Source organism: Chiloscyllium punctatum, chromosome 39 (genome assembly GCF_047496795.1).
Source record: "Chiloscyllium punctatum isolate Juve2018m chromosome 39, sChiPun1.3, whole genome shotgun sequence".
NCBI lineage: Eukaryota > Metazoa > Chordata > Chondrichthyes > Orectolobiformes > Hemiscylliidae > Chiloscyllium > Chiloscyllium punctatum.
In genome coordinates this window covers 29,030,787-29,051,600 of record NC_092777.1, presented here as the reverse complement: position 1 = coordinate 29,051,600, position 20,814 = coordinate 29,030,787, and the positions used below count along the sequence as shown (strand labels likewise).

General features: G+C 42.1%; 1 protein-coding gene across 14 annotated transcripts in view; it reads right to left on the bottom strand.

The window, feature by feature from the left end:
- Positions 1–20,006, bottom strand: part of arhgap44a (Rho GTPase activating protein 44a) — a 310,627-nt gene extending 290,621 nt beyond the window's left edge. For 8 of the 14 annotated variants that reach the window (XM_072558348.1, XM_072558354.1, XM_072558349.1 and 5 more), the window contains exon 1: positions 19,759–20,006. In XM_072558348.1, the coding sequence (XP_072414449.1) occupies positions 19,759–19,814 (56 nt within the window). In that variant the 5' untranslated portion in view covers positions 19,815–20,006. The remainder of the gene's footprint in view (positions 1–19,758) is intronic. The other 6 variants (XM_072558355.1, XM_072558360.1, XM_072558357.1 and 3 more) reach the window with 2 other exon arrangements.
- Positions 20,007–20,814: the final 808 nt, after the last annotated feature.

The following is a 20,814-nucleotide window of genomic DNA, read 5'->3' as shown; positions in this document are numbered from 1 at the left end:
GTCAGGGGTTAGCGGGGTAGGTGGGAATGTGGACATGTGAACAGAGAAAGTTGGAGCAGAAGTAGACCCTGGCAGCCTGGTCCAAGGTCACCACCCAGGTCAGTGCCATCTCCAGGGTGTGAAAGAATGACTAGCAATGCAGTAAGGTCAATGACCTTGTCTGCTCTGCCAGGCTAACTGTCACACCCTTCTCTCTGTCATCTCTTTCAGTGCCACCACACAAATCTCCCCACTGTGGTTCCTAGCCCACTGCTCTCACTGTCACTTGCAACACATGCCCTCACCCATTCTTTTCTCTCAGCCTTTCCCCCCCTCATACCCTTTACACCCACTGTGCTCCTTCCTCTGTCCTTCAGAACAGCTTGCCATCTTTCCCACATATGTAATAAGACTAACGACATGCTATCCTCTGCCATCTTATTCACTTTCTCGTCACAGGTAAGACAGCCATATAGTAATCAATCACTTTGCTGTGGATGTGGAGTCACATGTAGGTCAGACCAGGTAAGGATAACACATTTCATTCCCTGAAAGACATTAGGGAACCAGATGGATTTTTACAACAATGGATGATAGTTTCCTGGTCACCATTACTCAGGCTAGCTTTCAATTCCAAATGTATTCAATTCAAATTTCATTACAGTGGGATTTGAATCCATGTTCCTAAACATTAGCCTCTGGATTGTTAGTGAAGGTACTGTTCCTTCACTACTTCACCCTAATATTTACACAAATCTTTGAATCTTGATAAAGTTGTTGTAAAAAAAAGTCTCAATGGTTTTCGAAATAGAATTACAGAGTATAAAAACAAGCAAGTTATGTTAGACCTTGTTGAAATGGTTAGATCTCAGTTATCAAATTGTGTTCAATTCTTGGTATCACACTTTTCTGAACGATGGCAAGTCTTAAAGGAGTGTGCTGAAGCGATTTACTAGAATGATGTTCCTGATAAAGGAATTCAGTGATGTTGAGTGACTGGATCAGCTGTGGTTGCTTTACGTAGGAGAGAAGATTAAGATTAGATTTGATTTTGTATTCAAAAATCATGTCTGGCTAAGTAACAGAAAGTGTTTCTAGTGTGTAGGAGGTCAATAACCGGAGAATTAGATTTCAGTGATTGGCTAAAGGACTAGAGGCAAGTCGAGGAGTTTTCTTCACACTTATCTGCCCAACAATGTGCAAAATTGCCCAGGTATGCCCAGCAGACATAAAACAGGACAAATTCAATCTGACCAATTACCGTCCCATCAGTCTACTTTTGATCTTCAGAAAAGTAACGAAAGGCACCATCAGAAATCTACTGAGTGGCTCCTACTCACGAAGAACCTGCTTGCTGAAGCTTATTTTGAGTCCTGCCAAAACTGCTTGGCTTCAAAACTCATAACAGTCCAAACATGAACAAAAGAGCTATATTTCAGAAATCGATGTGGGTGACTGACCTTGACATCAAACAGAATTTGACCAATTGCAGCGTCATGGAGCTCTAGTAAAACTGAAGTCAATGGGAATCGGACAGAAAATTGTCTCCTGACTGAATCTATACCCAGCTTAAAGGAGCATTGCTTTAGCTGCTCAAGGTCAACTACCTCAGGCCCTGGACATCACTGCAGGAGTTCCTCAGAGCAGTATCCAAAGGCCAAATATCATCAACTGCTTCATCAATAACCATCCTTCTGTGGTCTGAGATTAGTGATGTTTGATGAGGATTATAGTATTCAGATACTTTCACACCTCCTCAGGTAATGAAACCCTTCATGCAACAAATCTCAACAGGACCTAACTGGCAGTAACATTCTTGCCACATTGTTATGATTTCAGATGATGCAATTAGTAGACAAATCAGATTCCAAACTGAAACCTGGCTTGATCGATCACACTTTTTTCTTTTGCTTTTAATAAGGTGGCGTTTCACTGAAACACAAACACACAATGCTGCAGATTTGGGTTTAACAATAAAACAAATGTTTATTATGCAAAATAAATGAAGGCAAAATAGAATGAACCAATACTTACACATAATACAAATTAAAGACTTTGGAACACATGCTAAAATATATACCCATTAGTCTCATACAACATTCCTTTACATTATTTACACCAGAGAAAATATTCTCCTCTTTCACACCTTTGAGGCTGAATTTAACAATGGCTTGAATTCCTAATCTTGAGAACCTGATAGTCCCTGGAGCCTTCAAACAGCTGAGATTAGACTTTCTCGGCTTCAGTACCCTCTCAGGATTTTAACCAAAAACTTCTGATCTCGAACTTTTTAATCTAAATTAATTTAAATTGGTTGTGGTAACTTCTTTCTTAACAGTCCTAAAACTACATCACTTTCTCGAGAGCAATAACCTTACACATCCAGTTCTAGCCAAGACTTCTGCAAATTGAACCCAAAAGGATTTTTCCAAGATAGGAGTTCCATCAAGCCGAAAAACAGAATTCAGGAATCTTCTATCTGAAAGCCTAACGCACTACACTGGTTAATTTGTTCTCTTGTAGATTTTTCCTTTACTTTCCAGGAAGTCTCTTTCTAATACTATGTTTTAAAATAAATCACTATGGCTGCACAGGTACATACAATTTAATCATTAAAGTCCTTCAGATGCATAGAAAACCCAAGTTTTACTTGTTCAAAGATACAAAATAACATTAAAATATAGATATGAATATGTATCATATACAAGCCACAAGTCAGCAGTGTGACCCTCCTGCTGCTTGAATGCACAGCAACATCAAGCCCCAAAAAGCTTGACTTCATGCAGGACTAAGTGGCCTATTTGTTAGGCACTCTGCCCGCCATATTAACCATTCGCTCCCTCCATCAGTGGGGCATCATGGCTACAATGTTTACCATCTACAAAACGCACTGCAGCGACTTGCCAAGGCAGTATTGTCAGAATCGCCCAAATGCCCAAATTTTACCACCATCTCTAAGCTCGTCGTCAAGTTAAACAATCCTAACTTGAAAATAAAACACCCATTCTTCATTATCGTTCAATCAAAATCCAGGAACTCCCTCTCTAACTCCATTATGTGAGTACTTTCACCAACTTGCAGCAGCTCAAACAGACACCTCACCATCACCTTCTCAAGGGCAATGAGAGATGGATAATAAATTCCGACCCTGCCACTGATGCCAGTGCTCCATAAATCAATTTATAATAATACAGTGCGCTGTTGTGATCCATTAAAGACACTCTGAAAAGGTGGAGGAAGCATTTTTAAAGGGAAATAAATAAAAAGCTTGAAGGAGATATTTGAAGAGGTTGGAGGCAGACTGGGCAGGATGTGATTGGTGCTGTGGGTCTAGTTGGGTAGTTTGACCAAACAGCTGCTACAGTCATGATGGGCTGAATGTCCTTTTCAAGATTAGAGTGGCGCTGGAAAAGCACAGCAGGTCAGGCAGCATCCGAGGAGCAGGAAAATCAACATTTTGGGCAGGAGCCCTTCATCAGGAATGAGCTGGGAGCCTCCGGGGTGGAGAGCTAAATGGGAGAGGGGGTGGGGGGTGTGGGGGCTGGGGAGAAGGTAACTAAGAGGGCAATTTGTGGATGGAGGTGGGGATGAAGGTGATAGGTCAGAGAGGAGGGTGGAGCAGATAGGTGGGAAGGAAGATTGGCAGGTGGGACAGGTCATGAGGGTGGTGCTGAGCTGGCAGGTTGGAGCTGGGGTAAGGTGGGAGGAGGGAAAATGAGGAAACTGGTGAAATCCACATTGATGCCCTGGGGTTGAAGTGTTCAGAGGTGGAAAATGAGGCGTTCTTCCTCCAGGCGTTGGGCGGTGAGCGAGTGGTGGTGGGGGAGGTCCAGGACCTGCATGTCCTCGGCAGAGTGGGAACAGGAGTTGAAATGTTCGGTCATGGGGCAGTGTGGTTGATTGCTGCGGGTGTCCCGGACATGTTCCCTAAAGTGCTCTGCGAGAAGGCGTTCAATGTAAAGGAGTCCACATCGGGAGCAACGGATACAATAAATGACATTTGTGGAAGTGCAGGTGAAACCTTGATGGATGTGGAAGGCTCCTTTGGGGCCTTGGCTGGAATTGAGGGTGGAGGGTGGGCGCAGGTTTTGCAATTCCTGCGGTGGAAGGGGAAGGTGCCAGGAAGGTTGTTGGGGGGGTGCGTGGACCTGACCAGATAGTCACAGAGGGAACGGTCTTTGTGGAAAGAGGATAGGGGTGGGGAGGGAAATATATCCCTAATGGTGGGGTCCGTTTGTAGATAGCGGAAATGTCGGCAGATGATGCAGTGTATGTGGAGGTTGGTGAGGTGGAAGGTGAAGACCAGGGAGGTTCTGTTATTGTTGCGGTCGGACTGGTGGTGTTTGAGGGTGGAGGTGCGAGACGTGAATGAGATGCATTTGAGGGTATCTTCAACCACGTGGGAGGGGAAATTACGATCTTTAAAGAAGGAGGCCATCTGGTGTGTTCTTTGGTGGAACTGGCCCCCCTGGGATCTGCTCCCAGGAGGACCAGTTCCAGCACAGAACACACCAGATGGTCTCCTTCTTTAAAGATCGTAATTTCCCCTCCCACGTGGTTGAAGATACCCTCCAACACATCTCATCCATGTCCTGTGCCTCCGCCTTCAAACCCCACCCCTCCAACCGCAACAAGGACAGAACCCCACTGGTCTTCACCTTCCACCCCATCAACTTCCACATAAACCGCATCATCTGCCAACATTTCCACCAACTCCAAACGAACCCCATCACCAGGGATATATTTTACTCCCCACCCCTGCACGCTTATTGCAAAGACCATGCACCTCCCAACAACCCACATTCCCCTCCTGGCACCTTCTTCTGCCATTGCAGGAATTGCAAAACCTGCGCCCACCCTCACCTCCATCCAAGGCCCCAAAGGTGCCTTCCACATCCATCAAAGTTTTACCTGCACATCCACAAATGACTCTTCCACCGCCACGCATTCACTGCCCAACGCATGGAGGAAGAACGCCTCATCTTCCGCCTCGGAACACTTCAACCCCAGGACATCAATGTGGACTTCCCCAGTTTCCTCATTTCCCCTCCCCCACCTCACCCCAGCTCCAAATTGCCAGCTCAGCATCATCCTCATGACCTGTCCTACCTGCCAGTCTTCCTTCCCACCTATCCGCTCCACATTCGTCTCTGACCTGTCACCTTCATCCCCACCTCCATCCACCTACTGCACTGTTAGCTACCTTCAACCCAGCCCCACCCCCTTCCCATTTATCTCTCCACCCAGAGGCTCCCATTTTCATTCTTGATGAAGGGCTTTTGCCTGAAACGTCAATTCTCCTGCTCCTTGGATGCTGCCTGACCCGCTGTGCTTTTCCAGCACCACTCTAACCTTGACTCTGATCTCCAGCATCTGCAGTCCTCACTTTCACCCTGAATGTCCTTTTCCTGCATTTGTAATTACATTAACTGCAAAGCATGAAGGTCACTCAGCCCACTAGATCTATGTACATTATGAATCAAGAGTGTGGTGCTGGAAAAGCACAGCAAGTCAGGTAGCATCCGAGGAGCAGGAGAATTGACGTTTCAGGCAAAAGCCCTTCATCTAGGCTTTTGCCCAAAACGTCAATTCTCCTGCTCCTTGGACAATGCTTGACTTGCTGTGCTTTTCCAGCACCACACTCTCAACTCTAACCTCCAGCATTTGCAGTCCTCACTTGCGTTTATGCACATTATGAGCCTCCTGTTGCCTTCTTCCCTAAACCTATTAGCACAACTGGAAACTGGAAAAGGCAGAAAAAGAGTAGTCAAAATTCTGTTCCGAAAACATTCATTAGGTCCTTTGCAAAGACTAACGGGGAGCCAAATATCTGTTTGAGATACCTCCTGTAAGACTGGGCCACACTGAAGGCAATCCTCTCTTCTCCCTGGCTGCTATCCCCTTGCTTCTATTTTACAACTTTACTGGCATCTCAGTTCCGAATCTTTGATAATTGCTTCCTCATCAAGAGCAAGAGAAACTGCAGATAACACAATGGCCCTAAAATGCAGTCCTGATTGATGACAAACTGCCTGCAGATGAGCAGCACACCAATCTTATACAAGTGATGCCTAAAGCCCAATATTGGGCGGGATTGGGCCTAACCTTTCCAGTACAGATGTGGTTCTCTGTGCCCCACCTGCACTGATAGGACATCACAAAGCAACTTTAAGGCCACAGTTCTTAAATTATATCTTACAACAGACATCATTGTGTGTTTCATTGTTTTTTAATGAGCCTGCAAGCTCCATCAGCCATATTGGGCACTGGGCACTGTGCCATCAAAGTTCTAATGCAAAATAACATGACCTTTCAAATCAATTTTCCTCAGGCCATGTGCACCAAAGTGATTAAAGATAATAAACAACAGCTGTCCACAGTCTAGGGTCTTCCAAAGAAACCTTCATCTTGAAATCTTTTCTTCTCTTTCTCTTTTTGACCATGACTTCACTGCCAGCCCAAAGAGAAAACAAGTAAAAACAGCTTTACTCACAAATCATTACCCAGCAGTGCCCAAGAATCAGCTGTTCAGAAAGCATTCCAACATGTCTGACTCTCCTTCCTTTCCTCCTCCCCAGCTTTTCCTCTCCTGGAAGAATACATTGAAAGAACAGGGAAGCAGAGAAGCCATTCACCCCACTACAGCTCACCCTACTCTAGTATATTAGCATATTTGCCTCTATTGCCTACATTCCAAACATATCACTTTCAATCCAGAAATTAGAATTAATATTGTGCAAATTTATGTTCTGCAAATTTCCATTTCTCTCATCTGTTGCTAATTCTTTGGCAATGAAGCTTACCATCTAAAATTTGATGCACTCTGACCTTATTCTCCACCCTCCCATCATGGTGTTTTTCAGACTGTAATGTTCACAAGGACTGTTCACCTGTCAGCAAAGCTATATTCTATGGGCACACCAGGATAATGAAGCTCATGCACAAGATAGTGTTGGCAAAACACTGGACCAACAAACCAATGCCACCTTAATCATCTAACAGTTAGACAACTTACATTTTTGTGTGCTTTGTAATTAACACTGTTTAGGAAGCAACATGCTCAAATATTCAGATTGAAGGTGCAAACTCTTAAAAGAAAATTAAGTATCAATCAAATTAGCCAATAGCTTAATGTTGATTTGGTGATAAAAGTGAAGCAATACTAAGTTCTGAAAATGACATAATATCCTGGAATTCCCCTGGTAATATATATATTGTATTTTAATATGAAGTGGTGTATTGCTACTGTAAGAACCAGTTGTGCAGGATATCATTGAAAATAAGAAAAATTGCCAAAGCTTTACTTTTAACTTGCACTCATCAGGATCGATGCAAGAAAGCCAAATCTCAAACAATCACAGTGATTCACACCACAAGGGAAAAGGATGACAATTGGGTGGCAAGTAGACTTTGATAGATGGAGGTGTTACCATGGAGAAAGCAACATGCGACCAGAGACTGCCAAGCTCCTGTCTCATTAAAAAAATGCAGCATATTCAGGGATTGAGCTGGGTGGATGTCACTGACACAAAGGCAAGATGGCCACCATTTCTGCCATGTATTTTTTTACAATTTTCAAATATTCATGGAGGTCCAGCATTGGCAGGATGGTCAAATGATCTTCTTCTGTGATCTCATGATTCTGTTCCTTTTGTTTGCAGAGGAAGGGGCTCTGCATTTGAATGCATGGCACTTGTAGTAAGCATTACAGTAACATTCAATCGATTTGGAAACCAATCAGCATTTCTTTCTTTTGTAACATAAATTGCTGTGATCATTTGAAATTGGCATTCTTGTGTTTATCCTGATGACTGCCAAGATGAAAGGTTGTGGCACTCTGCCTCTCTTGAGCAATGCTCAACAATTGTAAGAAATGCTTAATAAATACTCTCCGGGTGGCAGTGTTAACATGCTGTGCCAAAGAACAACAGATTGAAACCTCCACATAGATGGAAAAATATCATCAGGTAGGCAGTCCCTACACACTGGTCTGTGGCCAGTTCAGTGCAATGGTCAAAGAAAACTAGAGGAGACAGAAGGTGACATCAGAGGAATAATGCATTCACACATTGTTCAAATGTAAGGACCAAAAGGATTGAATGGATTGAGTACTTTACACTGAGAGATACTTTTGCTGTTGTCTAAAATGTAAAAGAAAAGATTTATACATCAGAAACGATCGAGGTGAGGTTTGAGGTGGGCCATACCACCTGAGGAATGGGCACTTCCATCAGTCAGAAACTTCTGGGTTAAGGGATAAAAATTTAAAGTATAGAGAATGCACAAGTTACCAAAGTGAGAAGAGTCAATATACTAAACATGAAGTAATCATTAATTAAACTTGAGGACATTTGGTAAGAAGCTATAGTGTGGCTGTCTGAAACACAGAGGTTAGTCTGAGAGTAATAACAATTATATATAGTAAGTTATCACATCACTGAAGTATCTTTAAGAGTTGTTGAATTGCTTTTGAAGCAGAATTTCTGTTTAACAGAGTTAGCAATTAAAATATATGGTGCACAAGTGTTATTTTCATGTAATAGGAACTCAAGTGTTAAATAGTTTTGAAAAGAAAAAATGGCAAAGTGCATAATTACTCATTTTCTATTCAAATCCTGCAAATCTTGGTTGCTGTACAACCTTTTGCATTATGTTCCCATTCAAGTTAAAGATACTACTAACTTTTCATAGCCTGCATAAGATCAATACTTCTTCTTAAACCAAAGCTTGCTGTTGGGAACACAAAATTATAGCAAAATACATCTTGGGCAGTGTTTTCTCAAAATAAACTCTGATTTAGTTTCTCATTTACTAGGACTATATACCTAGTCCAAGAAAAACCTCTCCTGAAGTCCTGCATATCAAGTACTCCAAAGAAAACATATTACTGTAATAAAACAAAGAGCTGTGGATGCAGGAAATCTGAAACAAAAACACAATATTCGAGAGAAACTCAGCAGGTCTGGCAGCACCTGGAGAAAGATAAACAGAGACAACATTTCAAGTCTAATGACCCTTTTTCAGAGCGGTCTGACGAAGGGTCATTGGAAACATTAACACTTTTTCTCTCCCCACAGATACTGCCAGGCCATTTGTGTTCCTCCAGCACTTCCTGTTTATCTTCATTGCTATGGCCGTATCAGTAAGATTGACTGCAGACCTACAGGAGTTCCCAACTCTATCAAATTCACAAACTGGTGAAAAGAATGTGGGATTTAAACTTTGACCTAATGTTAGCTCCATCAGGCAATATGTGATGACAAGGTACTTGTCTTTCTACAAAATATTCACAAATTATCTTCCTCCTCGACCATCCTGAATCTTCATTGCTTCAGCATTCTCCCTTACTGACCCTCTCCATTTCCAGAACCATATTTCATAGCTTTCCAGTCTTTTAATGTCTGCTTTCCTATGTTCATATTTCAGCCCCATACAACAAGACACTAAAACACATTTTGATTGTTTTCATTAAGATCTCCAATCATTCTTATGCAGAGCAAACATTTATCTTTACAGACAGCATCCTTTGCATGGATAATCTAGATATGACTTCTTTATGGTCATAAAGTTGTACAGCAAGGAAAAAGACCCTTTGGTCCAACTCGTCTATGCCGACCAAATATCCTAAATAAATTTAGTCCCAGTTGCCAGTACTTGGCCTATATCCCTCCAGACCCTTCCTATACATATACCTATCCAGATGCGTTTTAAACATTGCACGTGTAACAGCCTCCACCAGTTTCTCTGACAGCTCATTCCATACACACACCATCCACTGCATGAAAACATTGCTCCTTAAATCCCTTTTAAATCTTTCTCCTCACCTTAAACCTATGCCCTTTACTTTTTGATTCCACTACCATCCTGAAACAAATCTTGCACATGTGCCCTTTCCATGCCCCTCATGATTTTATAAACCTTGAGAAGGACACCCTATAGCTCAAACCCTCCAACCCTGGCAACACCCTTGTAAATCCTTTTTGAATGCTTTCAAGTTTCACAACATCCTTATTACTTAAATTGTGATAGCTATTGACCATTGTAACCTCTACTTGCCCACTATTATTTCTTCTGACCTTTAAAATGTTTGTCTTTTTTAAAAATAATTTTTAATCTGTAAGCTTTTCCCAGTTTATTTATTCTGTCCAATGGTATCTGTGGATCTTCTGCTGTGCTAACTCATAGAGCTAACTAATATTTCATCAGCAAATTGCACTACCTTCACCAGTTGATCACTCACTTTACACCTTTCTCTTCTTCATCTAACACTTGTTTTATCATGGTGTCAACTCTGATGCTAAAGGGTATCACCTTGTCTCACCCAGTGCTCAATTTCATCGGATTTGATTTCAGTTGTCCTGATATTTGGTTCCGTCAGAAAAGATGACAAACAAGGTGAAATGTGAACAGTGCTGCAGTCTAATTCTGACGATACATGTCACATGTAGATATAACAATGTTATAGTTCCTAGCCACTGATTATGCGAGTCATAGAGTCATAGAGATGTACAGCATGGAAACAGACCCTTCAGTCCAACTCGTCTATGCCGACCAGATATCCCAACCCAATCTAGATCCACCCCCCAGCACTTGGCCCATATCACTCTACACCCTTCCTATTCATATACCCATCCAGATGCCCTTTAAATATTGCAATTGTACCAGCCTCCACCACTTCCTCTGGCAGCTCATTTCATACACGTACCACCCTCTGAGTGAAAAAGTTGCCCCTTAGGTTTATATCTTTCCCCTCTCACCCTAAATCTTTGCCCTCTAGTTCTGGACTGCCCCAACCCAGGGAAAAGACTCTGTCTATTTATCCTATCCTATCCCTCATAATTTTGTAAACCTCTATAAGGTCACCCCTCAGTCTCTGATGCTCCAGGGAAAACAGCCCCAGCCTATTCAGCCTCTCCCTATAGCTCAAATTGTCCAACCCTGGCAACATCCTTGTAAACCTTTTTTGAACACTTTCAAGTTTCACACCATCTTTCCAATAGGAAGGAGACCAGAATTGCACACAATATTCCAGCAGTGGCTTAACCAATGTCATGTACAGCCGCAACATGACCTCCCAACCCCTGTACTCAATACTCTGACCAATAAAGGAAAGCATACCAAACGCCTTCTTCACTCTCCTATCCACCTGCGACTCCACTTTCAAGGAGCTATGAACCTGTACTCCAAGGTCTCTTTGTTCAGCAACACTCACTAGGACCTTACCATTAAGTGTATAAGTCCTGCTAAGATTTGCTTTCCCAAAATGCAGCACCTCACATTTATCTAAATTAAACTCGATCCACCACTTCTCAGCCCATTGGCCCATCTGATCAAGATCCTGTTGTAATCTGACATAACCTTCTTCGCCTCCAATTTTGGTGTCATCTGCAAACTTATTAACTGTACCTCTTACGGTCCCATGCAAATCATTTATGTAAATGATGAAAACCGGTGGACCCAGCACCGATCCTTGTGGCACTCCACTGGTCACAGGCCTCCAGTCTGAAATACAACCCTCCATCACCACCCTCTGTCTTCTACCTTTGAGCCAGTTCTATATCTAAATGGCGAGTTCTCCCTGTATTCCATGAGATCTAACCTTACTCACTAGTCTCCCATGGGGAACCTTGTCAAATGCCTTACTGAAGTCCATATAGATCACATCTACTGCTCTGCCCTCATCAATCCTCTTTGTTACTTCTTCAAAAAACTCAATCAAGTTTCTGAGACATGATTTCCCACGCATAAAGCCATGTTGACAATCCCTAATCAGTCCTTGCCTTTCCAAATATATGTACATCCTGTCCCTCAGGATTCCCTCCAACAACTTGCCCACCACCAATGTCAGGCTCACCGGTCTATAGTTCCCTGGATTGTCCTTACCGTCCTTCTTAAACAGTGGCACCATGTTAGCCAATCTCCAGACCTCACCTGTGACTATTGATGATACAAATATCTCAGCAAGAGGCACAGCAATCACTTCCATAGCTTCCCACAGAGTTCTAGAGTACACCTGATCAGGGCCTGGGGATTTATCCACTTTTATGCATTTCAAGACACCCAGCACTTTCTCCTCTGTAATATAGACATTTTTCAATATGTCACTGTCAATTTCCCTACATTCTATATCTTCCATGTCCTTTTCCACAGTAAATACTGATGCAAAATACTCATTTAGTATCTGCCCCATCTGCCCCATGCAGCTCCACACAAAGGCCACCTTGCTGATCTTTGAGAGGCTCTTTTCTCTCCTAGGTTATCCTTTTGTCCTTAATGTATTTGTAAAAACCTTTTGGATTCTCCTTAGCTCTATTTGCCATTTAGTCATCCAGCATTCCCTATACCTACCAGCCTTTCCTTTCACCCTAACGGGAATATACTTTCCCTGGACTCTCATTATCTCATTTCTGAAGGCTTCCCAATTTCCAGCTGCCCCTTTACCTCTGAACATCTGTGCTCAATCAGCTTTTGAAAGTTCTTGCCCAATACCGCCTTCCTCCAATTTAGAACTTTAACTTTTATATCTGGTCTATCCTTTCAAAGTAAGCCATTACATCAGCTGAGGTGACTTGAGCAGTATTGTTTCTAGTTGAAGGGATAACTTAAACTGAACTCTGTAAAGGTGATCATATTTGACAATGTCAGCAAAACACACAGCTTTAGACACCTTTGACAGCCTTCTCTTTTTCTATTTTATTGGGACTATTCCCGATTTCCTCATTAACTCAACCTCTTCAGAATAAAATAATTTAATAGCTTGCAGAAAAGCTGCTATTGATTTTTAAAAATGGACATATATCTGGCTAATGCATATCATGCAATTTTAGGGCAGAGAAGATTGAGTAGATATAGAAAAGGCCATTAAATTCAAGCCAAAGTATTGGTTATTTTAAAATGGTTCAACTCTCTCACCATAAAATAACCAGCAAGGCCCTGAAACTCCTTGGGACTTTTTACTAGTCTCTTGGTATAATGCCACTGCCTCCCAGTGGAACCACATTGACTACAAAATGAGTGACAAGTCGGGGATGGAGGGGCAGAGGGGATTTGTAAGGTCTCCTTAAGGTGAAACATGGGGCAGAGTGACAGTAGATGATGCCAAAAGAGATTCGCCATAACAAGTTCCATGCCAGCATCTGTGTATCCCACCAAGAAGGATGACATCTGAAATGTGGTCTGCACTTTGGAGGAAGAAATTTCAAAAACAGCTTTAGTTGGCTAACTTATTCAGGGGTCATCTAATAGTGGCAGGGTTAAGGAGTGAGAATGTCAATGTCATTAGGGTCAGGACAGGCAGGTGCCAAAGTAACATTTTCACAATATTTAGAGTTGAGATTACTAACCATGGAATTCCATGATCATAGTATTTTACATGCATTTTAACAATTTTTTAAGGAGCATTTCCAGTTTGTAGCCAGACAGAATATTGTGGTTTCAAGCTTTCTTGTGCAAAATTGAATCAGGGTATTGTCCTTTAAAATCAAGGCTGTAGCTGCCTATTTTCTATGAAATGTTTCTGGATGTCTAAAAGACTTCAAATTAAGAACAAAGAGTTTTTCAGTTGTCCTGGCCTGATACTTGTCTCTTAACCAAAAGCATCAGAAGCAGATTAATATGTCATTCATCTCATTGTTGTCTGTGAAACTTTGGGGTAATGACAATAGCTGTTTGGTTTGTCTGGATAAAAATGGCACAGTACAATTACTTCTGTCAGAAATTTGTGATGCAGCAGTAGAAAAGTCCTTCCCTTCTTAAAAATGACAAGAATAAACTCTGTAAACGTAGTTGGAAAGTAACATTACAGCATTTCACAATGCAACTTTCTACACTAGATATATACATCTCTGTTTCCGCTTGTTATTTTGTGATCCTATGTGAAGCAGGTGCAGAACAGCCATTCAACAAATTAGATTTATTTTTGACCTCTACCCCAGTTGTTCAGCAAATGTATCCAGTTCGCAGCTGAGCCATATCATCCAAGGAAGTCTCTGGATTTAGGCTGCCTTCCCAATCTGTTCTACGTCAGTTTGGAGTAATGATTGGGTTACCACAATAGCGAAAGGAAAGGCTGCTGCTACTTTTGGCTACACTGCTCTTGGATTAGGGACAGGAGCTCCAGCCAGCGATCTTAATTCCGAATGGTGTCCAGCCATTTCTGCTGCAATTATGCATGTTGATAGGTTCTTGACACTCACTCGGAAGAGGAAATACGAGAAGTGAAAGATTCAAAATGATTGAAAATGACAAATTTCTAAAGTTCTTAAAAAAAATAAGCTTTTCAATATGATTAAAATATTAAACACCTACTCAGAAACACACATACACTAACATTTACTGTTAAATCACATAACAGCAGTGGAATTACTTCAGATATATAGTTTCCACTGTGTTCAGCCGGGGAGTCTGTGAGAATGTGATTTGCCTGCTGTATGTAAAGACCATTATAATCTGCTAGCGTTGATAAAACTTAAGGGTAAAGAAGTAAGGATTCAAAGCAGCTTTGATATAACCACATATGGTTGGGCAGCAGAAAGACAGGAGCAGTGATCTGATTTGTGGATTCATTTTTATCAAACATGCAGTGGAGTTATAACTCAATTCCATGAATAGGTCCTGTGGTGCAGACAAAGCTTTAGAAATGTTTCAGGGACACTACATCCACATTTCAAACTGGAATGAAATGGAAGGCTAGGCAAAGGAAAGCCTGAGAAATACAAATCTAAGTAAACCCAACTGCTTCTGCCTCAAATAAACACAGCTCTTAAATACTATCACAAGCAATGCTGAAATAGTTCTAACATTTTCTTAATAAGAGTCTCTAGGGGACAATGAGAATATAACTAGTAATATAATTAAAAATGAAATTATTATCAATACAATCTTTCACAATCTCCAACACACGAGCAAATATCATTATCAACATTTGTTTCCCTTCTTGGAACAAGAGGAATTCTGGCCAAACAGATTACGGCACACAAAGCAGGAGGAGTAACAATCCATTTTATAATTATAATTGGAACAAGCTAGTGCTGACTGAACAAAAGTAAAGGCACTGTAAATGTGCTTTCATTTCAGGGAAAGCACCGCAAATTATACTGGGTGCCAGATAGACTGTGTCTCACTATAACATGGATATTCCCAATTGGCCCTATAGTGGCAGAGGCTCTCTCCATCTACAATGCACCTTCACCAGAGTACCAGAGGACTGAGTTTGCCATCACCAATACTTCTTATTTCCTAGTGCTTAGGAGGAACATAATATATAGCTGATACAACTGATGAAATTAGGTGTGGTTTCTTGCAGTTTTAATCTTGCCTGAGCGGCACAGAAAGGATTTTGCTTTGAACCCAGGATGAATGTATAAGATGTTCTTGTTACAAAGATATTTCAATTGTACATGTGATCTTCCCTATCTGACATTCAGGCCTGGAACTGATCACGCACAATTTGCTATTTCTTTCACGGTTGCTTAAGATGGACTCATTGTGGCATAATACCCAGCATGCCCATGTTAATGTGACCCTTCTGAATCATAGTAGGGTCTTGGACACTTATAAAAAAACTGTGGATGCTGGAAATCAGAAAGAAAAACAGAAATTGCTGGAAAACCTCAGCAGGTCTGGTAGCATCTGTGGAGAGAAGTCAGAGTTAACCTTTTGGGCCCAGTGACTCTTCTTCAGAACTTTTGTTTCCTATAAACCAAAGCATGTCTGAATATTTGTGGATATGATGCCAATCAACTGGGCTTCCTTGTGCTGGATGGTGTCAAGCTTCTTGGATGCTGTTGGATTTGCACTCATTCAGACAATGGGGCATTTTCCAGCACAATCCTGACTTGTGCCTCGTGATTGATGGAAGGGCTTTAGGGAGTCGATAAGTGAATTGCTCATTGCAGGATTCCTAGCCTATGACTTCCTCCTGAAGCCATCATATTGCTGGTTCTATTCAGTTTCTAGTTGATGGTAAGCCCAGGACGGTAATGATTTCAGCAGTGCTAATGTCATGGAATATCAAAGGATGATAGTTATGTTGTCAGATTCTTTTTCCTAGAGTGGGGGAGTCCAAAACTAGAGGGCATAGGTTTAAGGTGAGTGGGGAAAGATTTAAAAAGGATCTGAGGGGGAACCTTTTCACACAGAGAATGGTGCGCGTATGGAACGAATTGCCAGATGAAGGAGTGGAGGTGGATATAATTACAACATTTAAAAGGCATCTGGATGAATATATGAATAGGAAGTTTTTAAAAGTCTATCAGCAAATGTTGGCATAAGGGAGTGGGTCTGATTGAGAAGTCTGGTTAGCATGGATGAGTTGGACTGAAGGGTCTGTTTCCACGCTGTATGACTCTATGATCCTAAATCAAATACTGTCTGATCAAGAGCCACCTGCAGGATGTACTGCAGAAATTCACCAAGACTGCTTATACAACACCTTCAAACCCACAACCACTATTATCAAGAAGGATAGCAGATATACAGGAACGCTGTGGTGCCGTGTCAAAATCCTGGAATTTTGTTGCTCATCACATTGTGGCTCTACCTGCATCACATGGACTGCAATTGTTCAAGAAAGTAACTCTCCACTCGTCTCTCAAGGGCAACTAGGAATGGGCAATAAATGCTGGCTCTGCCAGTGACACTAGCATCCCATGAATGAATGAATAAAGTTCATTCTGTAATGAATTGTTCCTCCAAGGAGAAACCTTGCTTGTTGCTGTAGTTTTCTAACCTTAACATGAATCCTATTTGCATAAAATCTATAACAGATAAATGAGCAATTCAATCTAACAGATCAGTACTGACATTTGTATTCCACATGAGCTCCTACAACTTTACTCCATCACTCTCATTTAAACATTGGACTTCCCCTTAAAAATGTCAACACCAATGTCTAAATCTGAAGATCATCCAAATAAGATAGGAAGTATTTTCTAATACTGTAAGTACTTTAGATATTAAAATACTGCTTGAATTTCTTTAATAAAAGATATTTAGTTAAGGAGAGACACATTTCTAAATAATCAAATCAGAAATAATCTAGTCCTGGATTTGAATAAGCCTAAAAGGTAAGCAAATCAGCAACCAAGATTTTGTACTTGTAAGGATGGCATGACTGTCAGTGTTGAGTGTCAATACAAATGTGAAACTGACAGCAACTTTTAGCATCCACACAGGACAGTTAACTGCAGAAATCTAGAAATTTCTGTTGATGATACTCTGTTCCTCCAACAGGTGCACTTTTGTGCACTCTCGATAATCATCCTTCAAAATCATTTGAACACGTGAACTTTCTCTTCTAAGCTGTAATATCAGTGTTCCAAAATAGCTGCGCTTTGTTGAATGAAGTACAACAAAGTTTTGAACAGTACACCCAAGTCCTAGCTACTTCTGAGCAATCTCTTTGGTCTTGAAAAGCTTATTTTATGTTTATGAAAATTTAAATGACTACATTGTGAGAACAAATCCAACAGATATCCATTTAATTTAAAAAATCACATTTTCTCAAAGTTGGTTTACAATACTCTACCATATATATCATATGGATGCCATTGTCTTTATTTCACCATCTGTGAAATTGATATGAAGGATAATTCATGTATTTCACTTCTTGGCAAGCTGTCTGTGTGAATTCTTCAATGTGATCAGCCTATTTGATAACATCATTGTTGCTGGAATCTAGGAATTGGCCTTGACTCCATGCCAGAATTAATCCAATGCCTGGAATGAGGAAATGCATGCCACAGGGATTACTGGGCCTTTTGTGGGGAGCTTTCTTTGAGGTCAGCAGTGAGCATGGTCATTTTGAGGCCAGCAGCACAATCTGAGCATCAGTTCACATTCATGTTGAACATTCTAGGGGATATTTCATGGTGGGGAACTAGCATTGAATGCTTTCAGGTGCAAGGACAAATGACTAATCTCCAAGTCTGCCTCATTCCCAAACGCATCAATATCAGGCTGAGAGCAGCAACAGAAGCCTTACAACATATACCCAAAAAGGAAGTTATTGTTATCCTAGCCTGATTCTTAGAATTCCTTAGTTCATCCTGAATGAGGAATCGATTACAGCTAGGATGGTATATACAGTGCCAAAAGAACATTTACAGCACGTAATATATTGCCTGTTACCATTGATTTCAGAGGATTTAAAACATATTAAGCTAGCTTCAAATTGTAAAAACAAATGTAATTTACATTTTAGGTAAATTTTATGATGGATCTGGAAAAGTAGGGAGTCACGTGAAATGTCAGGTAAATTGTAATTGTCACCTCGAGTGCTGACATAGCTAAAGTATTTAAATCCTGTCATTCGTTTGCCATGAGTTCAGAGGAAATCGTGTGCGTTGAGGAGCAGTACAGTTCTACCAACTCATTTAGAACATTGAATGCTACATTTTTTAGCAGACACGTCCGTGTCAGGTCATTGGAGCCCTTTCCTTATTTAAGATAGTTGCTTCCCTTCCTTCAAACACTTGCGATTCGACACAATCAACTAGATTTTCATCTTGCGTCTGACGTTCGCACCTCTGCGCCAGAGAGCTCCACAGCCGCGGTTTCTCCTGATGCAGGGGTTTACAGCGCGAACGGTACCACCTCCGGGCTGTTGGTTTGTAAAGGCAGGAACATGGAAACAATTTCAACCCTCTACAAATGGACGGGGTGGGAGGATACATGTGCAAAGCAAGTCACGCGGACATTAGCGAATGCTCAAAGCTTTTTTTTCCACTTTTTTTTTGCAAAAGCATCACTTTACCGCAGGATCCTCTGAAATGTAAACATGTTTTTAATGCCACCTTGTGGAGTGTATTGTGCAGCGAAAAGGTCTGGATCACTACTTGCAGAAGTCAAACAAATCACTACCTTAAAGGAAGCCTCAGCTAAAGACTGTCCTTTCGCTCTGTGCTTGCAATCCGCAAGGTGCATTTGATATCAACCACTCCCCCCCCCCCCAGCTAGGAGGCCAAGTCTCAATACCGCAATCCTACCAGACACGTCAGATTCTCTCTTCAAACCCTGACACTCTTCGTGACCTCAAATATTTAAGATCTCATTCATTCTTAGCTTGAATAGGCATTATATTCTCAATCAATATCGACCGACGCAGCACTGGCTATGTCTGTGGGATGGGAATAGAATCTCTTTCCCCCACACATCGCCCCCACCCCCTCCCTCACATGTTTCTTAAATTGTGGCGGATGGTTGACAATTTCTGAGGACCGAAATGAAATGTGCCCCGGCCCTCCACCGTCAAACTCGGTTTTAACGAAGCGGCCGCGGCTGGAACCCAAGCTTCTGCGGACAGACTGAACCAGGCGAAGCAGCGAACTGACAAGACACACACTCACAGTCACAGGGATACAGTCACAAACATACCCCACATAAAGTCTCTCTCATACAGTCGCGCACAAACGCAGGGACACATAGTCCTCATACATACTGGTTCACAGTCACACACACCACATACAATCACACAGGGACATAGTCACACGCACCCCCCCCCCCCCCCAACACACACACACACAAAAGGGACACACAATCACGCACACACACAGGGTCACAGTCTTACAGATAGGGAGACGCAGACACATACAGGGACTGTCACACATAAAATAACAACCAGCTCTGCATTCCTGAGCTAAACTCTTCGCAGTCGCTGCTGTCGTTCCGCCGGGGCACATTCTCCGGGATGCAGGCGTTATAAATGCTATTATTATGATTGTTGTTGTTATTGATGTGAAACAACAGACATGGGTCATAGATTTGCAATGCTGCGCCTACCTCCCCACCGTCTGGTTGGCGAGCTGCCGCATCCGATTGAACTGCTTCTTCATCATTGACTGGGGAGCGAGCTGCTGCAATGAAAGAACATTTCACTGATAAAACCCACGCAAGCTCTGATCGCCAGCTCAATATTTCTTCTCCGCGTATCTTCTCCTTCTCGCTCACTCTAGGTGCTGACTGGCATTTTATCGCTCCCTCTGGTTACTGGGTGCCAGCAGCAGCTCCGTCTTACCCCCCCTCCCCCCCCCCCCACTCGGCAAACCAGGGAGCGCTTGGACCATATTCTGTCCTCGGAGGCAGCACAGCCGCCTCTGTTCCTACTGCGCATGCGCTCGCAAGCCCGCTGCCTCATGGGATCTGAAGTCCCAGGGTCGACACTGTGTCCAACGATTGCGAGAGAAGGAACTACAGTTCCCAGGTATCCATGCTCGCCCGTACCTACACACATAGAAGCCGCGGAGCGCCGTATTTTACCGGTGGAGAACCGCAGTCTGCTGACAACAATTGTGCTTGCATTGATCAGCAATGCAACACTTTTGAGGGGATGCTTTCCACACAGCTAGCTTGGAACACCAGGCTCCCATTTCAAACATCAAATTGTCATATCCTGGGTACATTTTCAGTTTTTCTTTCCAATGTGCAACATTAAGGGTTACTTGTCCCATGATGTAAAAAATTGTAAATATCTGAAAATATTCCCAGTGGTCAGATAGCAACAATGGACAGAGAAACAATTAAAAGTTGGAGATACAACAGAAACAGGGAACTAGGGCAGAAGAGACAAGAATAAACATTTTTTGATAGAGTCATTGATACAGTGTGGCCACAGACCCTTGGGTCCAACCAGGCGAAAGTGGATACTGCAGATGCTGGAGATTACAGCCAAGATTAGAGTGGTGCTGGAAAAGCACAGCAGGTCAGGTAGCATCCAAGGAGTAGGAAAATCGATGTTTTGGGTAAAAGCCCTTCATCAGGATTTTCAAAAGCCCCTAATCAGGCTTTTGCCTGAATTGTCGATTTTTCTGCTCCTTGATGCTGCCTGACTTGCTGTGC